At 35.8% G+C, this 18271-nt stretch overlaps 4 protein-coding genes across 4 annotated transcripts in view; 3 read left to right on the top strand and 1 right to left on the bottom strand.

The window, feature by feature from the left end:
* Positions 1-6845, top strand: part of LOC110374327 (EF-hand domain-containing protein 1) — a 58026-nt gene extending 51181 nt beyond the window's left edge. The window contains exons 11-16 of the mRNA XM_021332027.3: positions 1637-1859; positions 2543-2703; positions 3233-3441; positions 4223-4427; positions 4939-5094; positions 6330-6845. Coding sequence (XP_021187702.3) covers positions 1637-1859; positions 2543-2703; positions 3233-3441; positions 4223-4427; positions 4939-5094; positions 6330-6620 — 1245 coding nt within the window. The 3' untranslated portion in view covers positions 6621-6845. The remainder of the gene's footprint in view (positions 1-1636; positions 1860-2542; positions 2704-3232; positions 3442-4222; positions 4428-4938; positions 5095-6329) is intronic.
* Positions 6846-7001: 156 nt separating this feature from the next.
* On the bottom strand, positions 7002-12595 carry Membrin (membrin). The gene is made up of 4 exons (XM_021325677.3): positions 12337-12595; positions 12059-12164; positions 11226-11406; positions 7002-8426 (listed from the first exon to the last, which is right to left on the bottom strand). Exons 1-4 carry the CDS (start codon positions 12468-12470, stop codon positions 8218-8220), a joined length of 630 nt encoding a protein of 209 aa, XP_021181352.3. The 5' UTR covers positions 12471-12595; the 3' UTR covers positions 7002-8217.
* Positions 9157-18271, top strand: part of LOC110369940 (multiple C2 and transmembrane domain-containing protein) — a 43053-nt gene continuing 33938 nt past the window's right edge. The window contains exon 1 of the mRNA XM_021325608.3: positions 9157-9373. Within this exon, the coding sequence (XP_021181283.3) occupies positions 9369-9373 (5 nt within the window). The 5' untranslated portion in view covers positions 9157-9368. The remainder of the gene's footprint in view (positions 9374-18271) is intronic.
* On the top strand, positions 15882-18079 carry LOC110369982 (neuronal membrane glycoprotein M6-b). The gene has a single exon (XM_021325664.3). It carries the CDS (start codon positions 16042-16044, stop codon positions 16789-16791), a length of 750 nt encoding a protein of 249 aa, XP_021181339.1. The 5' UTR covers positions 15882-16041; the 3' UTR covers positions 16792-18079.

Below are 18271 nucleotides of genomic sequence, written 5' to 3'. Positions count from 1 at the left end.
ACTGTGCTCTTTGCATTATCATAATTATTATTCAAAACTAAACCACATAGAGGAACACTTAATCAGAGTTTTTGTTTTTCCCGTAAGTATAAAGTGATCTACACACATTAATTCTCCGGCTCGGTGATTCTAACCTTTGTGCTGGTGACGTCATTTCTTATGATATAATTCATCACATAAAACCATCAATTTGAATCGCCTCTATGTGCTGCATTACCAAATTAATTATATTTACTTTGTTTATTTTTACGTATTTTATTTTTTTTCTTTTGGCTTATCGACATTACGTATAGTTCACAAGGGGAGTACATAAGGAAGTTTATAGATTCGGGTATATAAAGGATTACAATATGGGAGTACATAGGGGTAGTAAGTACATAAAGATCTAGTATATAAGTGGAGTATATAAGAAAGTTTATAGCAAATCTTCAGGGATAAAATTGTAGTATTCAAAATAGGTCGATAAGATGTCGGATAAGTACGACACGTTTCAAGCAGTAAGCAGCTACAGAATATCATTAGAATAGAAACACCAACAGCGGATAATTTACCGCCACGGTTAATGAGAACACTTCTAAAAGTCACTTTAACATTCCAATAGCTTGGTATAAAGTGTACTCTTGAACTTGGGTTCAAGTCTCATTGTGAGATGCTGACGTCAGAATGAGTGTCACCAAGGTATTCTTCTTATATGTAATACCCACTTACAATTCAAGACGAGTCACGCATTGTCAGGAAACTGTGGTAATTGCAAATAATTAGCTGTGATTATGCCAGCTAATTGAACAAGACCTATTGCTTCAATAACGTGTCAGACAATTAATGTAAGTAATCTAATTAGGATTTGGTTGGATGCGACAGGGCGTGTGTGTGAACGAAGCTAGTTTTCCTATATGTACCAATAGATTATGTAGCCTATAGGATACCTGACCTAAGTATTTTATTGATGAATACACTACCTATTCCTATTCGTTAATATGCTCTATATTATAGTGTTTTCCTGCTGCAAATATTATTGGCATAAACACAATACCAATTCATGTGTTAGGTAAATCTAACAGAATGAAATGTGTCGCGTTCTTCCTTGGGGAAAAAGTGTATGTTGTCTAAAGAAAAATAACAATTTCCCAGCGGACGAAACTATAAGAAAACCTAGTCAGGAAACAAAAAAGTATCGATATTTCACAAGTTAGTTTGCTTGGCACATTTGAAAAAGTTACGAGTGCACGTATTTCCATCGAGCATCAATAAATAATTCTTTGATATTCGAGTTTGCAACTTGGGGGACTCAATTAAAGTTGTAGTACCCCACAAAGAATCGAGCTGCGAACTCCTCCTCGCTATCTGCCAGATTCAACTTATTACGTAAACATTTCCTGCAAGCTCTACTTTATATGTGTGTTTATTTAGTTTATACTCACCAAGTTTTCTAACATAAAATGCACGTTGAAAATAGTTCCACTCTTGTGTTATTACTTAGTCTGGAATATATGACTTTTTATTACAAAATAATATTTTATGTACGACTTTGTGTTCGAGCAACCGCAAAAAGAAAATGCAAATTTTCTTTATACTTGTTTTCACATATTCATTCGTTCACAATAAAATTCCATAATTTAATTAAATATGCTTTTAGTACCTGCGTTACCTGTGCGAGTTGGACTGGATCCACCCCGAGGACACTGGCAGGAAGTTCGTGATGTCATACAGCCTCGCAGACGGCACCATCAAGATCGGGGAGATTCCCAGAAGGAACTCTGGCATACGCGAAGGGAAGTTCCTCAAGTCTATGAGGTTGGAGACCCCTGAGTCAGATCATAACTTCCCAACATATTTCACGCCTGACAAATTCTATATAGGTAAGTACAGATAAATTAGCATTAAATAATGTAGGTACAGTATAGTTTTGGAGAAGTACTGTATAAAAGAAGTGTATTCTAATCCAAGAAGATTTTGAAAAATAGGTTACCTGAATTGTAATCGACAATTTAAATTACTAAATCGATAATTTAAAAGACTTTCTTCACTATGTGTTTGTATAATGTTAAGTTTGTATAATAATGCATGTAAAGATAGTAGATTTCATAACAGCAAACTCAGCACAAAAGTGACATTTAGTAAGAGCGCAATAAAATAATATCGTCGAGAAATTGCTGCCGACAGAATGCGGATCCCGTCAGTTCCACTATTTATACATAAATTGTCGAATTCGCCTGTTGTGGAAGCCCGACCTACGAACTTTTCGTTTTGTGAAATGGTTTCATGAAAGCTATTACCTAATGCCACTTTCGTAATATCTCACTGATTGTTTTCGGTTAGAACTACGCCCTCGCATATCCAACAATATGTATTAAAACATTTTCATTTAGCTTGTGTGTGCTATTGGTTTTAGTATTTTCTTTATGATATGAAAAAAAGGTCTAAGAACAATCACCATCCACACACAATGTAGGCATTTGGTCCAAAGGAAGTTCTGTGTACCTACTGTAGAGAAAACAATCGGCTTTCAAACGCTAAATAACTTCATGCATAACATTAACAGGAGCCATAGTGCCTGTGTTCAAGCACCGCTTCAGAATCATCGGGTGCGATCTGTTCGTGTATCGATACATGACTGCCAACCCTGAGAAATTCCCTCAGGAGGTGATCGACAATGTTCGCAACTACCACATGCGCGAGGGCAACCTCAAAGATGAACTACAGGTAATTACGGGCTCTGCTCGTCCATACTACTGCAGTTTAGTTATCGACATTCAACAGAATCATTCCAAAAGTGCGTGAAATCCGCTTCAATTAAAAAACAAACTAACTTCACTCAATGTCCCATTTATTGCGATAAGGTAGCATGGAACCTACCTCATCATTAATTTAAGAGCCCAGCTCTTGTCGGTGCAGCTCCTTCCATTTACACCTATCTAGCGCCAACTCCTGAACTTCCTTATACGTCACGACCTTCACCTTTTCTTTAATTTGCTTGATGTACCTGGATGGAACCTACCTATGACAATGAAATTATTTTTCCTGCAAGTTTACCTTTAGGTAGTTTACCAACCTACCATTTTTACCAATTCTCGAAATTCACACTATTGATAACAAGACATAACATGAGAAGTTCTAGGTATTGATTTCTCAACGCTGTTTTATTTGCCGACTACACTGGATACAAAATTATAAAGCTGGATCAAAGAGCTCCTAAACTTACCCTTAATCGAATTACCGTCATCACTCCCAGGCGGCCTTCCGCGAAGAGCATTCAGCAGAGACTCGTGCGCAACTCGCGAAGATTGGTTCAGCGGCTGTGGCAGAACCCAGCGCCATGGAGCGATGCCTCGCAGCACTGGATGTGGTCGAGGGCAGTGCCACCCCACCTCGACCTCCCACCCCGCCGATGACCACCGATCGCATCTCTTACGACGACTCGTTGCGCGTCACAAGACAGAGGTGAGGATAAGATTTCGTTAATTTGTAAGCGACTTTTGTATCATATTTTGGCTTTTCCCGATTTGAGATTTTCTGACAGGTTTTTTGTAACATTGCCTGTCATATGCTATAAAAATATATGTGTTATGTAAAAAAAAGTATCTAATTCTACTAGGAAATCCAAATTGAAAAAATAAGTACCTACATTCAAAACTCCAACGTGACATTCGTGACTTTTACACAGAGTTCAAATACTTATTTTTAGAATAAGTGACCTTTTGATAGATATGAGTTATTTTTGTCGAAGCAAAAGCTACTGCTATTTTCTTTTGAATGATCTTGGTGAAAATGTTAAAGTAGTAAGTAATCTTTGAGCGATCGTGAATTCTTTAAATTTTAAATCCAGATTTTTAGATTTCGTTGAAATCGCTGATAGTTAATGCGAACCCACGTACCCGCTTTCCAAAAATTGTTAAAATAAAAAGCCAAAAGTAACGGCATAAAAGGAATAAAAGAGTAATGTGCCTGTCGGCTCGTGTTTTCATCCGCGCACGCAAAGGTTGCAACAAAGTTATTCAGATTCAGAAGTTTCTACCCTATGTGTGCGTTATCTAAATCTCAGATATCATAAATCTTTGGAGGAAAATGCTGTATCTGTCTATGGAAAACGTTTGAGATATTTTGTTAGCATATTGAACTTAACTGGAAAGTTACTAAGGCTCAGTACATAAGTGGATATCTTAATAAAACAATCCATACGTTCGTTATTTTTTAGTAACTATAAACCTTTTGCAACATACAGCAAACCGACGTGCGAGAACATAGCTCCATTGAAAGGCATCCTCAAGTCTGGAGCTGCTCGCGACGACCACCAGAAGGTGGTTTGCTTCAGCGGGCCCTCGGCAGAAGAGCACCGGGAGCCTAAGCCACCAGGAGCCACCTATGCGCCCGGGCAACAACCGCTCTATAACGACCACGATGACTTCTGCGACCAGTTTAAGGACCCGGTAAGCGACTATTAATACGAAACATCATGTATAAAGTAAATAAGTTTTCAAGAAATAGTTCCCAAACATACGCAAATTAAAAAAGTTTCAAGGTTGTTCTATCCTGAGTAGGAATAGAAAATAATTATTTTTCTGACGCCATCGAGGAAAAATGTAGAAAACTCCTTTAAAAGTTTCCTCGAGTTTGTTACACGTGCTGTGGGAAACTGCTCAACAAAATGCAGCACAAAAATCTATTTTAAGTTGCTTGCTTAATTATTCAACTTGGCACGGATTTTGCGGATCACATGGTTTTAGAACTTAATTTGTTGCTTCTTTTTTTCCGATGGGGAGTCATCAAATGACTCCTCCCGCTGTGGGTTAGCGGTGGTGAGGGAATGTCGGACTCTTACTAATACCCATCATGTTCCTTCGTAGGCCTTGTATGTATCATAGTCGCGGTAACTCGAACAATCCCGCAGCCAAGATATTTCTCCTTAGAACAGATTTTAATTGTGATTTGTAAAAACAGGACTCTGCGGAGCGCGCAGCCCGTCGTGCGCGAGACGAGTGTCCCTACGAGATCGTACCGAGCCCGCAGGTCGGTGCCAGCGTCATTGGCGACGAGAAGATCGAGAAGCCGAAGCTGCCTGGCTACCTCGGCACTTATGGCGTCGACTGCAAGGAGGTAGCTATTGTGTTCTATTATTCTTAGCTTTTTTTATTTAAGGACCATTGGGAGTGTCCTTAACGAGGTTGTCAGCCATGGTTTTCGAATGGGACAAAAATAACTGTGCTCATATCTTTTGGACTGTAGGTAAGTCGTATGGAAGTTTATTATTGTCGATGATGATTCTTCATCCTCCCCCTGATAACGATTCTAACTAAATACTGTAAAGCGTAGGTACTAGAAGTACGGCGTGTATGAAGTCACGTCGCATTGTAATTGCATTAATAGATGCATGCTCATCCTCTTAACATAACTCTTTGTGACACCTCACTACCTATGTACCTATTAATAAATATATAGGTATTAATATAAGTTACGACTACAGCCCAAAGTGCGGCTGCGCCTGGGTTAAACCGGCCACAGCTAAGTAAGTGTAGTTATGTAGTAGCCGTAAAATATACAAATATCTATTAGAAATCATTGTGACACACCTCGCTGTTACAAGTATCGGGTTTTTATTTAGGGGCTTAACTAATTGTCTGTTGTAATGGAACTCTTGTACAGTATCTGGGGACAAAGCCAATTCAGTGTTCAATGATCAGGAAAACGATCAAATGATGAGATAATTACGCGGGTTTACGAGGAGCTCTGCGGCATCTCATATTAGGTACTCATAGGATATAAACCATTTTATTTTATAGATAAATAGGTTATTACAACGGTTCTCTCGGTTTGGGGAAGGGAGATATGATTGTGTGTCTAGGAATAAGAATTAGATGCAAATAATCAACAGTTACCTAATTACCATGATGAAGTGTCAGTTCACCATTCCTGATAAATACTAAGGACTTTTTATGACCACCTATTTATAACGCGATATTCAAGAACCTAAGGTCAAGAATGTGATTACGTAATCGTAAGCAACTAATTTTAGACAAAACTGCGTTACCTTGCACTGCCCAAATATGCCATTGATTGTTATATTCTCAAAGAATCCCACGTAGAAACAAACGTTCAAAGGTAAAAAGATGCTAGGTACCTATGTATTATGTAGCCAGTCATCAGCCACCTAAAGGCTTATAACTATGACAGAAAAGCCTTGTAATAAAATACCTATCTTTTTCCTTCATATGTTTATTAGTATTTAGGTACCTACCTACTTAAGTACCTACCCAAAAATAAAAGAACCTTAGTAGTTAACACTGCTTCAAAACACGTAGCAGCTTGATAAACACAACATTTTCTTACACCAGGTACCAGAATACATGAAGCTTCCCGCCGACGCATACGAGCGCGTCAAACAGATGCGTCGCGACGTTCCCGTGATCTCCCCCGCAGCGGCGCGCGTCGCCGATTACCCGCGCCTAGCGCCGCCGTCCGTGGACACGTGTATCAACCCACCACCCGAGTCTACCGGCCCCTGTGCCCGTCGCAAGGAGGAAGACGTTGACTTCGCCTGCCCTCACGTTGAACCTAAGAAGCCCTGCTGCGACCCTAATGAAAGTCCAAGGAAATCGCCTCCCCCTCCTGAACCGACCAAATAAGCTTTTACGGTCCTTAGGTACCTACGTCAAGGTACCTATGGGACTTTTCATTAGGTTCCTAAAGTACAAAAGATGTTTTGACTAGTCCTAAATCACCACTTATTTGGTATGCTTTTTGCTTGTTATAGTGCAATCAGGATGTAGGTTTTGTGTCTAGATTTAGTATCATCACCTTTTTTCTATTTTTATACAATCTGTTTTAAAATGCTTTTTAGAAGGCGTGCCCTTGATTCTCATTAAATTAATTTGAAATGAAATGTCTGTCTCTATCTAAAATACTTTTTCTAAAAAACACCGACCTAAAAATAAGGCACCTAATAGATCATAAACGAGTGAACCGATTGAGATGCGCAACTAATTAGATGAGTGAAACAAAACACGTCCAAAATAGAAAATTTAATAAAAATATCGCTTAACATTAACATCGTTACAATAACTTTACATTTAGCTATTTTATTGAATTCACAAATATTGTGTAGGCTCACAAACACGTGCAATTAATCTAAATCAACAAAAGGAATGTAATATAATTGATAACAAACATAGTTAACATATTATTTACTTTAATCAAATAATTCAAACATTAACTAGCAAATTATATTGATTACTTAATACATTTCATCAAATACAAGTTGTGTTGTAGTTACACATAAGTATCACTGACTTATTTCTTTATTGAATATTGTCGATATCACAAAGCTTTCAATGAGTTTCCTAATGAAGACGTTATTGGTAACATAAAATTTACAAATGTACTTTCATACAAAAATCTTGATATCGCCTTTACTCTTTAATCGTAAAAGTGTTTACTTATCATTGATAATAATTTGTATGACTGGAGAAAACCATTCAACTGAGATATTTGGTCACTTGCTGCACATGTTTGCATTTCATGACAATGGTCCTACTGGGCATAATTTTTACTACTGGCAACGACAAAAAAATTGTTACTAGTAATCTTAGGAAACTCAACAGTAACTCAGTCCAAAGTAAAATCTATTACTAAATTGCTTTCGTAACATTTAGTAAGTTTATTGGCTAACGAGATATCATTGCACACTATTTCATTGACTGTCTTTATCTAACGTTTGTTACGAGTATTTGCATTAGGCACAATTTATTATTTTAATAAATAATAAAAATAATCCAATAAATAAATCCCACCAAATACTCCAGTCTATATAGTGATTCTGGCATCCATTTTTAGCGCAATCTAATTTCAGATAACATTTTTATTGTCTTGACACTAGTACCTACTGTTCGTTTGAATCTAAATATATTGTCATAACTATTGAGTCTTGGGTCACAGTTTACAAGAACAATGAGTATGGTGGCCTTGTCGGATCAGCTGTCAAGCATGATTAATCATTGTGAAATTATTCCATAGACTTGTGATTGCGTTTATGCTTGAAACGGGGCTCATTCCTCTATCGTTATGATCACTAAACCCACAGGAAATTCTGTTCCTCAATTGAAATGTGACCAAGTCCCCAAATGCGTAGTTTGTAGAAGCACCAATTTATTTCCTCGATTAACGAGTATTATTGCATTATCATTCTGATAGAGGAATGTCCCCCTTTTCGAGAGCTATCCCCAACTACGTCAGATATACTATAACAAGCACAATAACAGTGAGAGTGACGAACATGCCGCCGAACAGCACGTATTTGTCCTGAGCTACCCTTCTTTCTATCAAAGAAATGGTTGCATTTGATAAACCTAGAGTGTTGGCCAAGTCTATTAACCTCCTATGCGCCCCCTTCAACGTCTCGCGATTATACTTCAAAGTCTCCAGGATGCTTGAACCTGTAACAAATTAAAAGTTTGAAGTAGGAAAATGGCGGCGGGATGGAGTGGCGGTCATGGTGAATCGCAGGTCGTGCACCTCAAGTGACACTGGAGCGAGGCGAATGACTTGTTTCGAGGTTAATATTCAGTGTAGGGATATTGGCTGCGAGCAGGATCGCATGGCTTCTAGCCAACAATGGAGCAATCGCCGTTCGAACTTCCTTACTGTAAACGGGTCTTAGGAAGCCGTGTATTGTAGAGCTACATAGTTTAATTGGTAAACTATTCACATGTATTGCGGAAATGCGTTGACAATATTTTGGTATACCAATCACAAGGCGACTGGTTTGTATGCCTGGTACCAACACAACCTGTCTGACCAATTGGAACCAGCTGATCAAAGTAATTGATTGAAGTAGAACATCCAATTTATTATGCGTAAAAATGTAGTCAAAATTATTCATATGTCTGTAGACTCGTTTATATTGGAAGGACAAGTCAAGAGACAAACACGTGAATTTCTAAGTAGATATCTAACTGGCCCGTTTAATTGGCTATTATAGGTAAGATAGTCACCCAACCACTCTCAAGGTTAAGATCATTTATAAAACGTAAGATACAAAAATATTGTCTAATAAGCGGACATTTTCGTTGATAGCAACTTAAGAGGTTTTTTATAGTAATTCACATAGGTAGTAATTATTCGAACAATAGTGTCAAAAGTAATTAAAAAGTTGTTTTTAATTATTAACGTTTCAGAGTCGAGCACGCGTTGCGAGTGGAGTAATCTTGGTCTAGTCTGGCTCTTCGAAAAACTTCAACTTCGTGTATTAAGTTTACCTTGATACAGTGCGGTCATGTCAGATGGCTTAGCCCGGTGTTATTGTTAATAGGGCTATTAGTGACATAAGACATTATTTTGTGTGTGTATTGCGTGAACACTACAAAAAATAATCAAACATGTGGTAAGTGCCTTATTTCTCATATTTTAGCATTGAAATCATTATTCGATATTATTGAATAAAATACTTATCTCATTCTGCTCTGTTACAATGTATCCAAAACAATAGAACACGAATAACACACCACTAATAGTGAGCACAAAGATCAATTTGGTGATGTTGGACTTATACTTCAGCTTGTTATTATTTTTTGTATTTGATAAAAACAAAAAACACGTGCGGTGATGTCAGCGCCACGTAGCGTCGCAGGTGCGCAACCGAGTATCTTGTACCTCGGCTCGTCGAGACGATCACAACTAGATCTAGTAGGTACGGCAACCACGGCAAATTAATTAACTGGTTTCATTGCCGTCCGTCGTAACTATGCCGGTGACGGCTAGATTACTTTGTAGTGTGCACTTAAATGAGCCGAACCAATAAGGTGATCTGGGTTATAGACTCGTAAATACATAAACTAGCGGTACTATGTCCCAGTTTTGGCTGACATTAAGCGAAAAGCAATCTTAAAAATAAGTGGCCTGAACAAAATATCGTCTCAGTTAGACTCTGATGATTATCCAATAGTTTGGGCGAATATTCTTTAGTTTTCTCTACTTTCCTAGATGGTAAAGAAATTTCCTTCTATGTTGGAAAAATTTTAACAAAAATAAACATTTCACATGCGCGATACTTTTGAGCACCAAAAAGAAGCTTTACTTCCTAAACTAGATCATTTTAGTTCAATTTTACCACATGTGGATCAATGAAGCAAGTTTAAGGTATTATTCAGGTACCCTAAAAATGATATTTTCAAAAAATGTTTCATTTCCATTGCTATGACTCTGACGTAAGTTAAAAGTATCCGTACTTTTAACGCCTATCAAAAAATACTTAGCAACATGTTGCCTGACAGTGTTTTGCAATGACAAATATTTTTATGCTATGTTCATATTCAACTGACCTGAAATGAGCAGAATCATTGTTCATTTTTTAAAAGGTTTCTAACAAGAAGCAGGTTTACAAATGGTCTATATATTTTTAGTAAGAACTGGTGTTGTAATATTTTTTCAATGAGTGGAAAAAATTGTTCTACAACACAATATGTTATTGATTCATACTAGTTTGACAAGTACTGACTGACCTTGTGGCAACTAATCTCCAAATTAAGTCTTCAAGACATCCTATTAAATATAGCTGTCTACCTACTTGCATGCATTTTGACAATATTTCATAATTAGTTTACAGATTTTGGGAATCATAATATCTATTTTGATCTTTTTGGAAAGAGTTTCCAGCCATCATCATCATTGCAATAATATAGTATTTTTGTATTAACCTTAACTTACATTATGTCAGTTAGGTTGAGCTTGTATTAAAATGCTTTCAACATTCAGTGATGATGGTGATGGTTTCAACCACATTCCCAGGGAATTACTTTACATACCATGATAAAACTAAGCCAATTGCCTTCCTCAATAGATGGGATAATTTTTCAATTAAAACCAGTTGATTTTATGATTACACATCAAACAAACCTTTCAACTTTGTACCATTATTATTGATCGAACTCCATATTAATATTATAAATTATTATCTCGCTGTGGCAGCATATTGGGCTGACATAGTGTAGTCTCAATATATGACATGTCATTGACACGAAAGAAGAAGAAGAATATTATAAAGCTGAAGAGTTTGTTTGTTTATTTGAATGTGCTAATCTCAGGAAATACTGGTCCAATTTAAAAAAATAATTCAGTGTTAAATAGCCTGATTTTCGAGGAAGGCTATGGGCTACTTTTGATCCTGGTTTGTGCAGATGTTCCCATGGGATGAGGGTGAAACCGCTGGCAGAAGCTAGTAAGGACATAAAACTTACCAGTATGTAACATTTCATCCACATTTCTGTGTGAATTCTGCAAGGACATCTGTTCTTGAGCCAGGTAGTCCACATTGATAGCAGTGTGGTCGTGACCAAACCTGCGACTCAACAGTTGCTCCCTGTCTTTGAGCTCTTGTTCACGCTTTATCCTCTTCTGCTGAGCAGCATTCAGGGATGCCTAGGGAAATATAACCAGTTTAGAGTAGAAGCTCATAGAATCAAAACAAACAGCTAGAATCTAGATTATTTTTCTGATGAAGTACTTTGCATTTAAGTTTAATATAATTTATAACAATATACTTATGTAGGTAAGCTCTCATAATGATGCAAAATTACTAATATATGAAATAATAGACTTAGAATTTATGAATGTGCATGAACTGTGATTTATATCTTCATCTTATTAGCGTGCACAATAAAATGTAAAGCTTTTCTACTTAGCATTAATCTGCGGCACAAACAAAGAGCTTTATGTGTTACTATGAATTAGGTTAACACTCAATTGAAATTACAGAATTACAAAAAAATATATAACCTCAGCTGTTTCTCCTTAACACAGACTATTTAATAGCCTAGCAAGGAGGCCAGCATGTCACCCACTTGATTCTTATAATATTTGAATCTACTAATTTTGTTAATGTGTTACATTATGCTACAATCTGTTCTACGTTATATCAATAAAGAATTATTTATTAACCTCAGCTGTTCCGTATGGAACCCCAAAAAAGTTTCACTATTATAGAGCTACCTTTTCTCTATATGCTAACATATATATTTTAAGAGTTCAAGTCTCGTATTAGCAAAACTACCATCATAACAATGCTGAATACCTGAATATGTTTGTTGTCGTATTTCAGCTGGTCCACTCGCATTTTAGCCATAGGACGCTGGTTGACAGGCGTTTTAAAGACGTATATATCCAACCTCTCGCAGTTTCTGTAATTTCAATACAAATCAAATTATGTATGATGAAATATTCATCTACAATATGTTACGAACATCGATGACAAGTGGTTATTGAAATACGGGTGAACTTGAACTAGAACTAAATATATTAAGGAGTTAAACCAATTAACAGCTCAAAAAAAGCATAATGACTTGTACTTACGCACTAATTGCATTAATTTTAGCCTGAATAGCGTTTTCTATCCCTTCATAATTAGACGGATCCCTGTCCAACTTCTGGAACAATTCTGATGTTTCTTGTATCAACTGATTAGTTTGATGGTACAAAGTTTCCATTTTAAAGTAATTTTGGTGTACAAAATCTTCCAACAAGAGATAAATCCAGAAATTATTAATTTATCAGACAGAAAATAATGTATTACAAAAGGAAGTTGAAGTTCACTAGTGTTGGGAAATAATTGTTGTTATAGAACTGTCAATTATTTTAGTAACACTAATAGCTGTTCTTTAAATAGTGGACAGGATTCGAAAAGAAGTTTAGTTTTTTATACTAACCATGTGCAAAAGAATTAGACTTAATTTCAGGAACCAGAATTTTTAAAATTTTCAATGTTAGTTTATGATGAATATGAACTTATTGTCAGTCAAGCAGGCCACGCGCGCCTGTGCAAACATATTAAAATACAGTATCCATCAACGTGGCGTAATTAGAGATTCAAATATACAGGGTGTTTGGCGCATGGACCGACAAAAATTTTTGGGGGATTCGTGAGGCCATGTACTAGTTTTCACTCATAGACCCAATGTCCTATATGTCACTGTATTCGAGATACGATTTTTTTTGTTTGTTTTTAAAAATTACCGGAACTATCACCTTTAAAACGCTATAACTTTTCAGTCTGTTGTCGAATTTACACCAAATCACTTTCATTGCGTTCTCTGATGTATTATTATTCCAAATAAAACATAAATTCATAGCACTAGATGGAAAAAAAATACTTGTTGAGCTTCCAAACTCTTAAAAATGAAAAAACGTATGAAAAATGTCAAATTCAAAATTAATTATAAAAAAGTAAAGCTTTTATGAACTTCGTTTAATAAAAAAATTGCCTACTTAATACCCTTTCCAACGATATGCCACATGGGTGTGAAATCATTAATAATGTCGTCAAAATCAGAGCAGGAACGAACACGCACTCTAACGTCTCTAACAACGAACCCGTTTGATAGAACAATGGTAAGCAGGTAATTGGCAGGTAAACTGCCTGTCTCTTTCTTACGCATGAAAAATATCTCTTGTCTTTGTCTATCATTGGGTTGGAGTTTGTTATGTGATCCTTGTTTAGTCGAGATTTGACTATCTCTGCTATCGGAAGTGTCCGTGTATTTCACGTTTTCCTATTTCGTTGTTTTTTGTTAAAGTTTGTTTTTGTTAAGTTTTGTTTGTTGAACTTTTCTGTTAAACTGTTGGTGTATTCACCGTGCTTGTTACAATGCCTAACTTCAGCAACGAAGAGTATGCTGACATGTTGTTGGCATATGGCAGCGCTAATTGTAACGCTCGTGAAGCGCGTAGAATTTACCAGCAGCGTTATCCTAACCGGCGTATACCACACCACGAGACGTTTGCTACAACCTATCGACGTCTGAGGGAGACTGGAAACATAAATTTCCAAGAGCCTCGCGTTAATGTGAGGCAACATAATGTTGTAATTGATGAAAGCATTTTGCAAGCTTTTGATGAGGATCCAACGACAAGTATTCGAGTTGTAGCTGAAAGACTTCACTTGTCGGTTTGGAAAGTTTGGTCAGTTCTTCGGGAAAATGGAAAGCATGCGTATCACTACACTTCTGTTCAAGGTACGTTAAGTACTTTATTTATTTTATCAGGCGAAATCGTAAAACTAAATTTTGAACCAGTTATCTTCGACCTTATTGTGCTGAAATTTTGCACCCAAAAAACTTGTATTTTAAAATGGTTTTAACCATACACTTATTTTAAACGTTTACAAATATCCTTGTAGCTTTACTGGTTCGTTTTTCAAATAAATACCTAGTAACTTTTATTTTTTCTAATTTTATCTTTTAAATTTATGTTAGTTTTTGCCATTCAAAAAGTGAATTTTTACCAGTCTTTAATGGATTGTTCTAGGTCTCATAGATGATGATCACAGGAGACGGCTCGATTTTTGCCGATTTATGATGCATACGGACGTAGATGATACAAATTTTTTAAAAAGAATTTTGTGGACTGATGAATCCAATTTTAATCACGAGGGAATTGTGAATCTCCACAACCTTCACCATTGGGCGCAAAAAAGACAAAATCCCCGCAAGAAAAGACAAAGTTCCTTTCAAACTAAGTTTAGTGTAAACGTTTGGGCGGGGGTTATTGGAAGACACCTGATCGGTCCACATTTCTTACCAGAGCGCCTGACCGGAGAAAATTATTTGAATTTTTTACTCGAAGATTTACCTGAATTGGTATTACCAGTATTAGATGGAGAACCAATTATTTTCCAAAATGATGGCTGTCCAGCACATTACCAGCGAGACGTGCGAGAACATTTGGACAACTGTTTTCCAAATTCATGGATCGGAAGAGGCGGCCCAATTCCTTGGCCTGCACGTTCACCAGACCTGACGCCCTTGGATTTTTATGTCTGGGGCCGTGCAAAAGAAATTGTGTATGCGACTGAAGTACCCACAAGAGAAATTTTAATCGAAAGAATAAATTGCGCCTTTGAAATTATGAAAGCAGAAATGCGACTGAGGACGACGACTGTAGAAATTAGAAAAAGATGCCGTGCATGCATTCGCAACAGAGGCAGTCATTTTGAACATAATTTATAACTTAAATTTAATTAAAACATTTTAAAACATTTTTGTGTTTTCATTACCCTGGCACTGGTTAATGTGTACCTTTAGGTTTGTGACGACATTATTAATGATTTCACACCCATGTGGCATATCGTTGGAAAGGGTATTAAGTAGGCATTTTTTTTTTATTAAATGAAGTTCATAAAAGCTTTTACTTTTTTTTATAATTAATTTTGAATTTGACATTTTTCATACGTTTTTTCATTTTTAAGACTTTGGAAGCTCAACAAGTATTTTTTTTCCATCTAGTGCTATGAATTTATGTTTTATTTGGAATAATAATACATCAGAGAACGCAATGAAAGTGATTTGGTGTAAATTCGACAACAGACTGAAAAGTTATAGCGTTTTAAAGGTGATAGTTCCGGTAATTTTTAAAAACAAACAAAAAAAATCGTATCTCGAATACAGTGACATATAGGACATTGGGTCTATGAGTGAAAACTAGTACATGGCCTCACGAATCCCCCAAAAAATTGTGTCGGTCCATGCGCCAAACACCCTGTATTTGTTTATAATGTTTCTTTACGCTTTGAAATAAAAAAACAACTAACAACGTAACAGGTAATTCGACGTCACGTTTTATAACATTTAGTCGATTTTTAAACAGAATAGATGGGCTTCACTATACCGGCAATATGTCATTTTGACGTGGCTTTTGGAATAAAGTTTGGATACACGCAATCTATTTCATTTTATTAAATGTTAACTAATGGATTACATTAATTATAAGTGATATTTTGCCTTTATCATTTATATGTAAAATACTGCATTTAATCAAACTTATTGCAATAAAAATAAGAGAAATAATTGCGAATATAAAAGTGAAGTTATAATCTGTTCATCTCTGATCTCACAACATTATTTTTGTGAATCTGTATGTTCCAAAACGTCAACATTATTTGTCATCCGTTAAACGCGTAAATTACTTTCTTTTTGTAGTAGTGAGATAAAACTTAATATTTTGTGTAAAAAACGAACTGTATTTGAATACAAAAGTGTTTTTATAGTAATTTAATACGCTAAAATGGGTGACGCGTGCCAGGCCTGCCTTACCAGGGTACCCCATGCTACTCTCATCGCTACGATTATGTGCTGCCTGGGCGTGGGTGTGTTCTGTGGGACTATGTATCGAGGATCAGCTCTATCAATACTAATGTTTGATGAAGTATTCCACTTCCGTCTCATATGGATCGAAGCATTGCAAATGATATTCATCGTGGGCAGCGCCTGTATGGCAGCACTTGGCTTCATGCTGTTGTGTCTGGGTTGTTTGACAACAGGCGCTACCAGGCAGAAAGTATACAGAGCATGGAGAGCGCGTGTCGGAGGTCGGATATCTTGCGCCGTGTTTATGATCATTACATACATATTGACTTTTGTATGGATCATATTACTAGGTTTCTTAGTAATTACGACATTCTTATTCACTATCTTCTGGAAACTTTGTTCGAAACCGAAAAACATTGATCTCTCGACTTGCATTGACTTTACGCAATTTGATTTCATGTTTCCATCAAGTGTGAAACAAGAAGACATGAGAATTTGTGAAGCACACAAAGTAAAATTATTCTGCAAGGATTATGTTGAGAAGGCAGAATTTATGTTTATTTTGGCAATGGTATCTTGCATACTTGTAATACTGAGTTTGGTGCACTACCTGATGTGTCTGTCAGCCAACTATGCCCACATCAGGGACCATGAGAAGTTCCAGGAGCTGCAGGAGCTGCAGTACCTGACCAATCCGGACCTGCATGCCTCTAAAGACCGTTTCTAGTATATGGCCCGCGCACCTCTCCTGCGCTCCCTAGAAGCTACAACTAAAATGTGACAAAGTTAAGCAATTGACTGTAAATTTGACCAAATTTTGGTGTTCACTGACAAATTAAAAATAAACAAAAGACTGAAATTCAGTGAATAATTACTACAAAAATGTAGCTTCTTAGTTATAGTTATCACTTACCTACCTTGTATTTCACATATCTTATTTCAAAATATTGATTCTGTCCACACAATTGAACATTCCTTTATGCATTAGGTGTTATCAGATGATTTGTTAAAGAAAAGCTAATATTTGTATGTTTAGGTGCTTGTTTAAGTATTACTTTGAATTTGTCTAATTGACCTGTATTAGTATCCTAGTGACTGTGTTATTGTAAGATATCACTGTATGTTAGTAATTACATAATTATCGACATGTCCTCAAAGTCCTCTATGTATAAGCTATTTTGTATATTGTTTAAAATGTATTGGCTGCTATTGTTTTTCTAACAATTGTATTGGTACTCTACAGACACAATTCAGAATGATTAACAAATCTGAATTTGATATAAATATTATATCAGAATTGAACGGGTTTATTGTTCAAAGTTTAGTACAAGGAGTTATTTATTTAAACATTTTACTGAAGGAGTTAATTAAGTATCCATATAAATATATATTTCAGCAGTAAGGAACCACAAGCTGTTCATTTAATTATATCAAATAGTTAGATGTAAGTAATTAAAATTAGTAGACTGAATTTATGGCAGTTTATAAATGCTTTATAACAATATTTTTATTCAGATAAGGCTTGTTGTGTTCAACTTTAGTTAATTGTGTTCTACAACTTATTTCATTGCTTTTATATACTTTTTTTGGAACAAATTTAGGAATATTTCTTAAATTATTGCCAATATTTTTTTTCTAAAATATAAGCTTCCAATTTCAGTGTTAAATACTACATGTATGATATGATAAGCTCAAATAAGAACACACAATATTTTCGTCCGTTGTTTTTACATAGAATATTTAGAAAAAATATTTTTTACTGATATTAGCGTTATTGTGCCTATAAAAAAAATGACTTAGTCAAACTTTTTATTTAACAACAATCAAGTTTGTAAAATTGCATTTATTTTGTTCAAGTTGTAGGAAATTACATAGGAGATTTAATTTTCCGTTTTGACGATTTTGTACACCTATTATAGTACCTACGTAAATATAAGTTGCACGTAATTATGTACCTAAGTAAACATGTATGAAATCGGATAGGATTTTTTAATAAATGTTCGTTTTTAATTTTATTTTTTGATTTATTTAGATTATACATAATTAAAAATCATTTCACTATCGAAAGTTCTGTTCCAAATAGAGCGTGTAACTTGTTATCAATAGACTACGTAAAATGCAAATATCCATAGGAAATGATTCACCATTTATTATCTAGCTGGAGGACTATCTTTGTGTCCTGTCCCTTATCTTTTCTGAGTACTATA

Source organism: Helicoverpa armigera, chromosome 5 (genome assembly GCF_030705265.1).
Source record: "Helicoverpa armigera isolate CAAS_96S chromosome 5, ASM3070526v1, whole genome shotgun sequence".
NCBI classification, from domain to species: Eukaryota; Metazoa; Arthropoda; class Insecta; order Lepidoptera; family Noctuidae; genus Helicoverpa; species Helicoverpa armigera.
The sequence above is the reverse complement of the archived record's forward strand: the minus strand, read 5'-3'. Positions and strand labels throughout refer to the sequence as shown.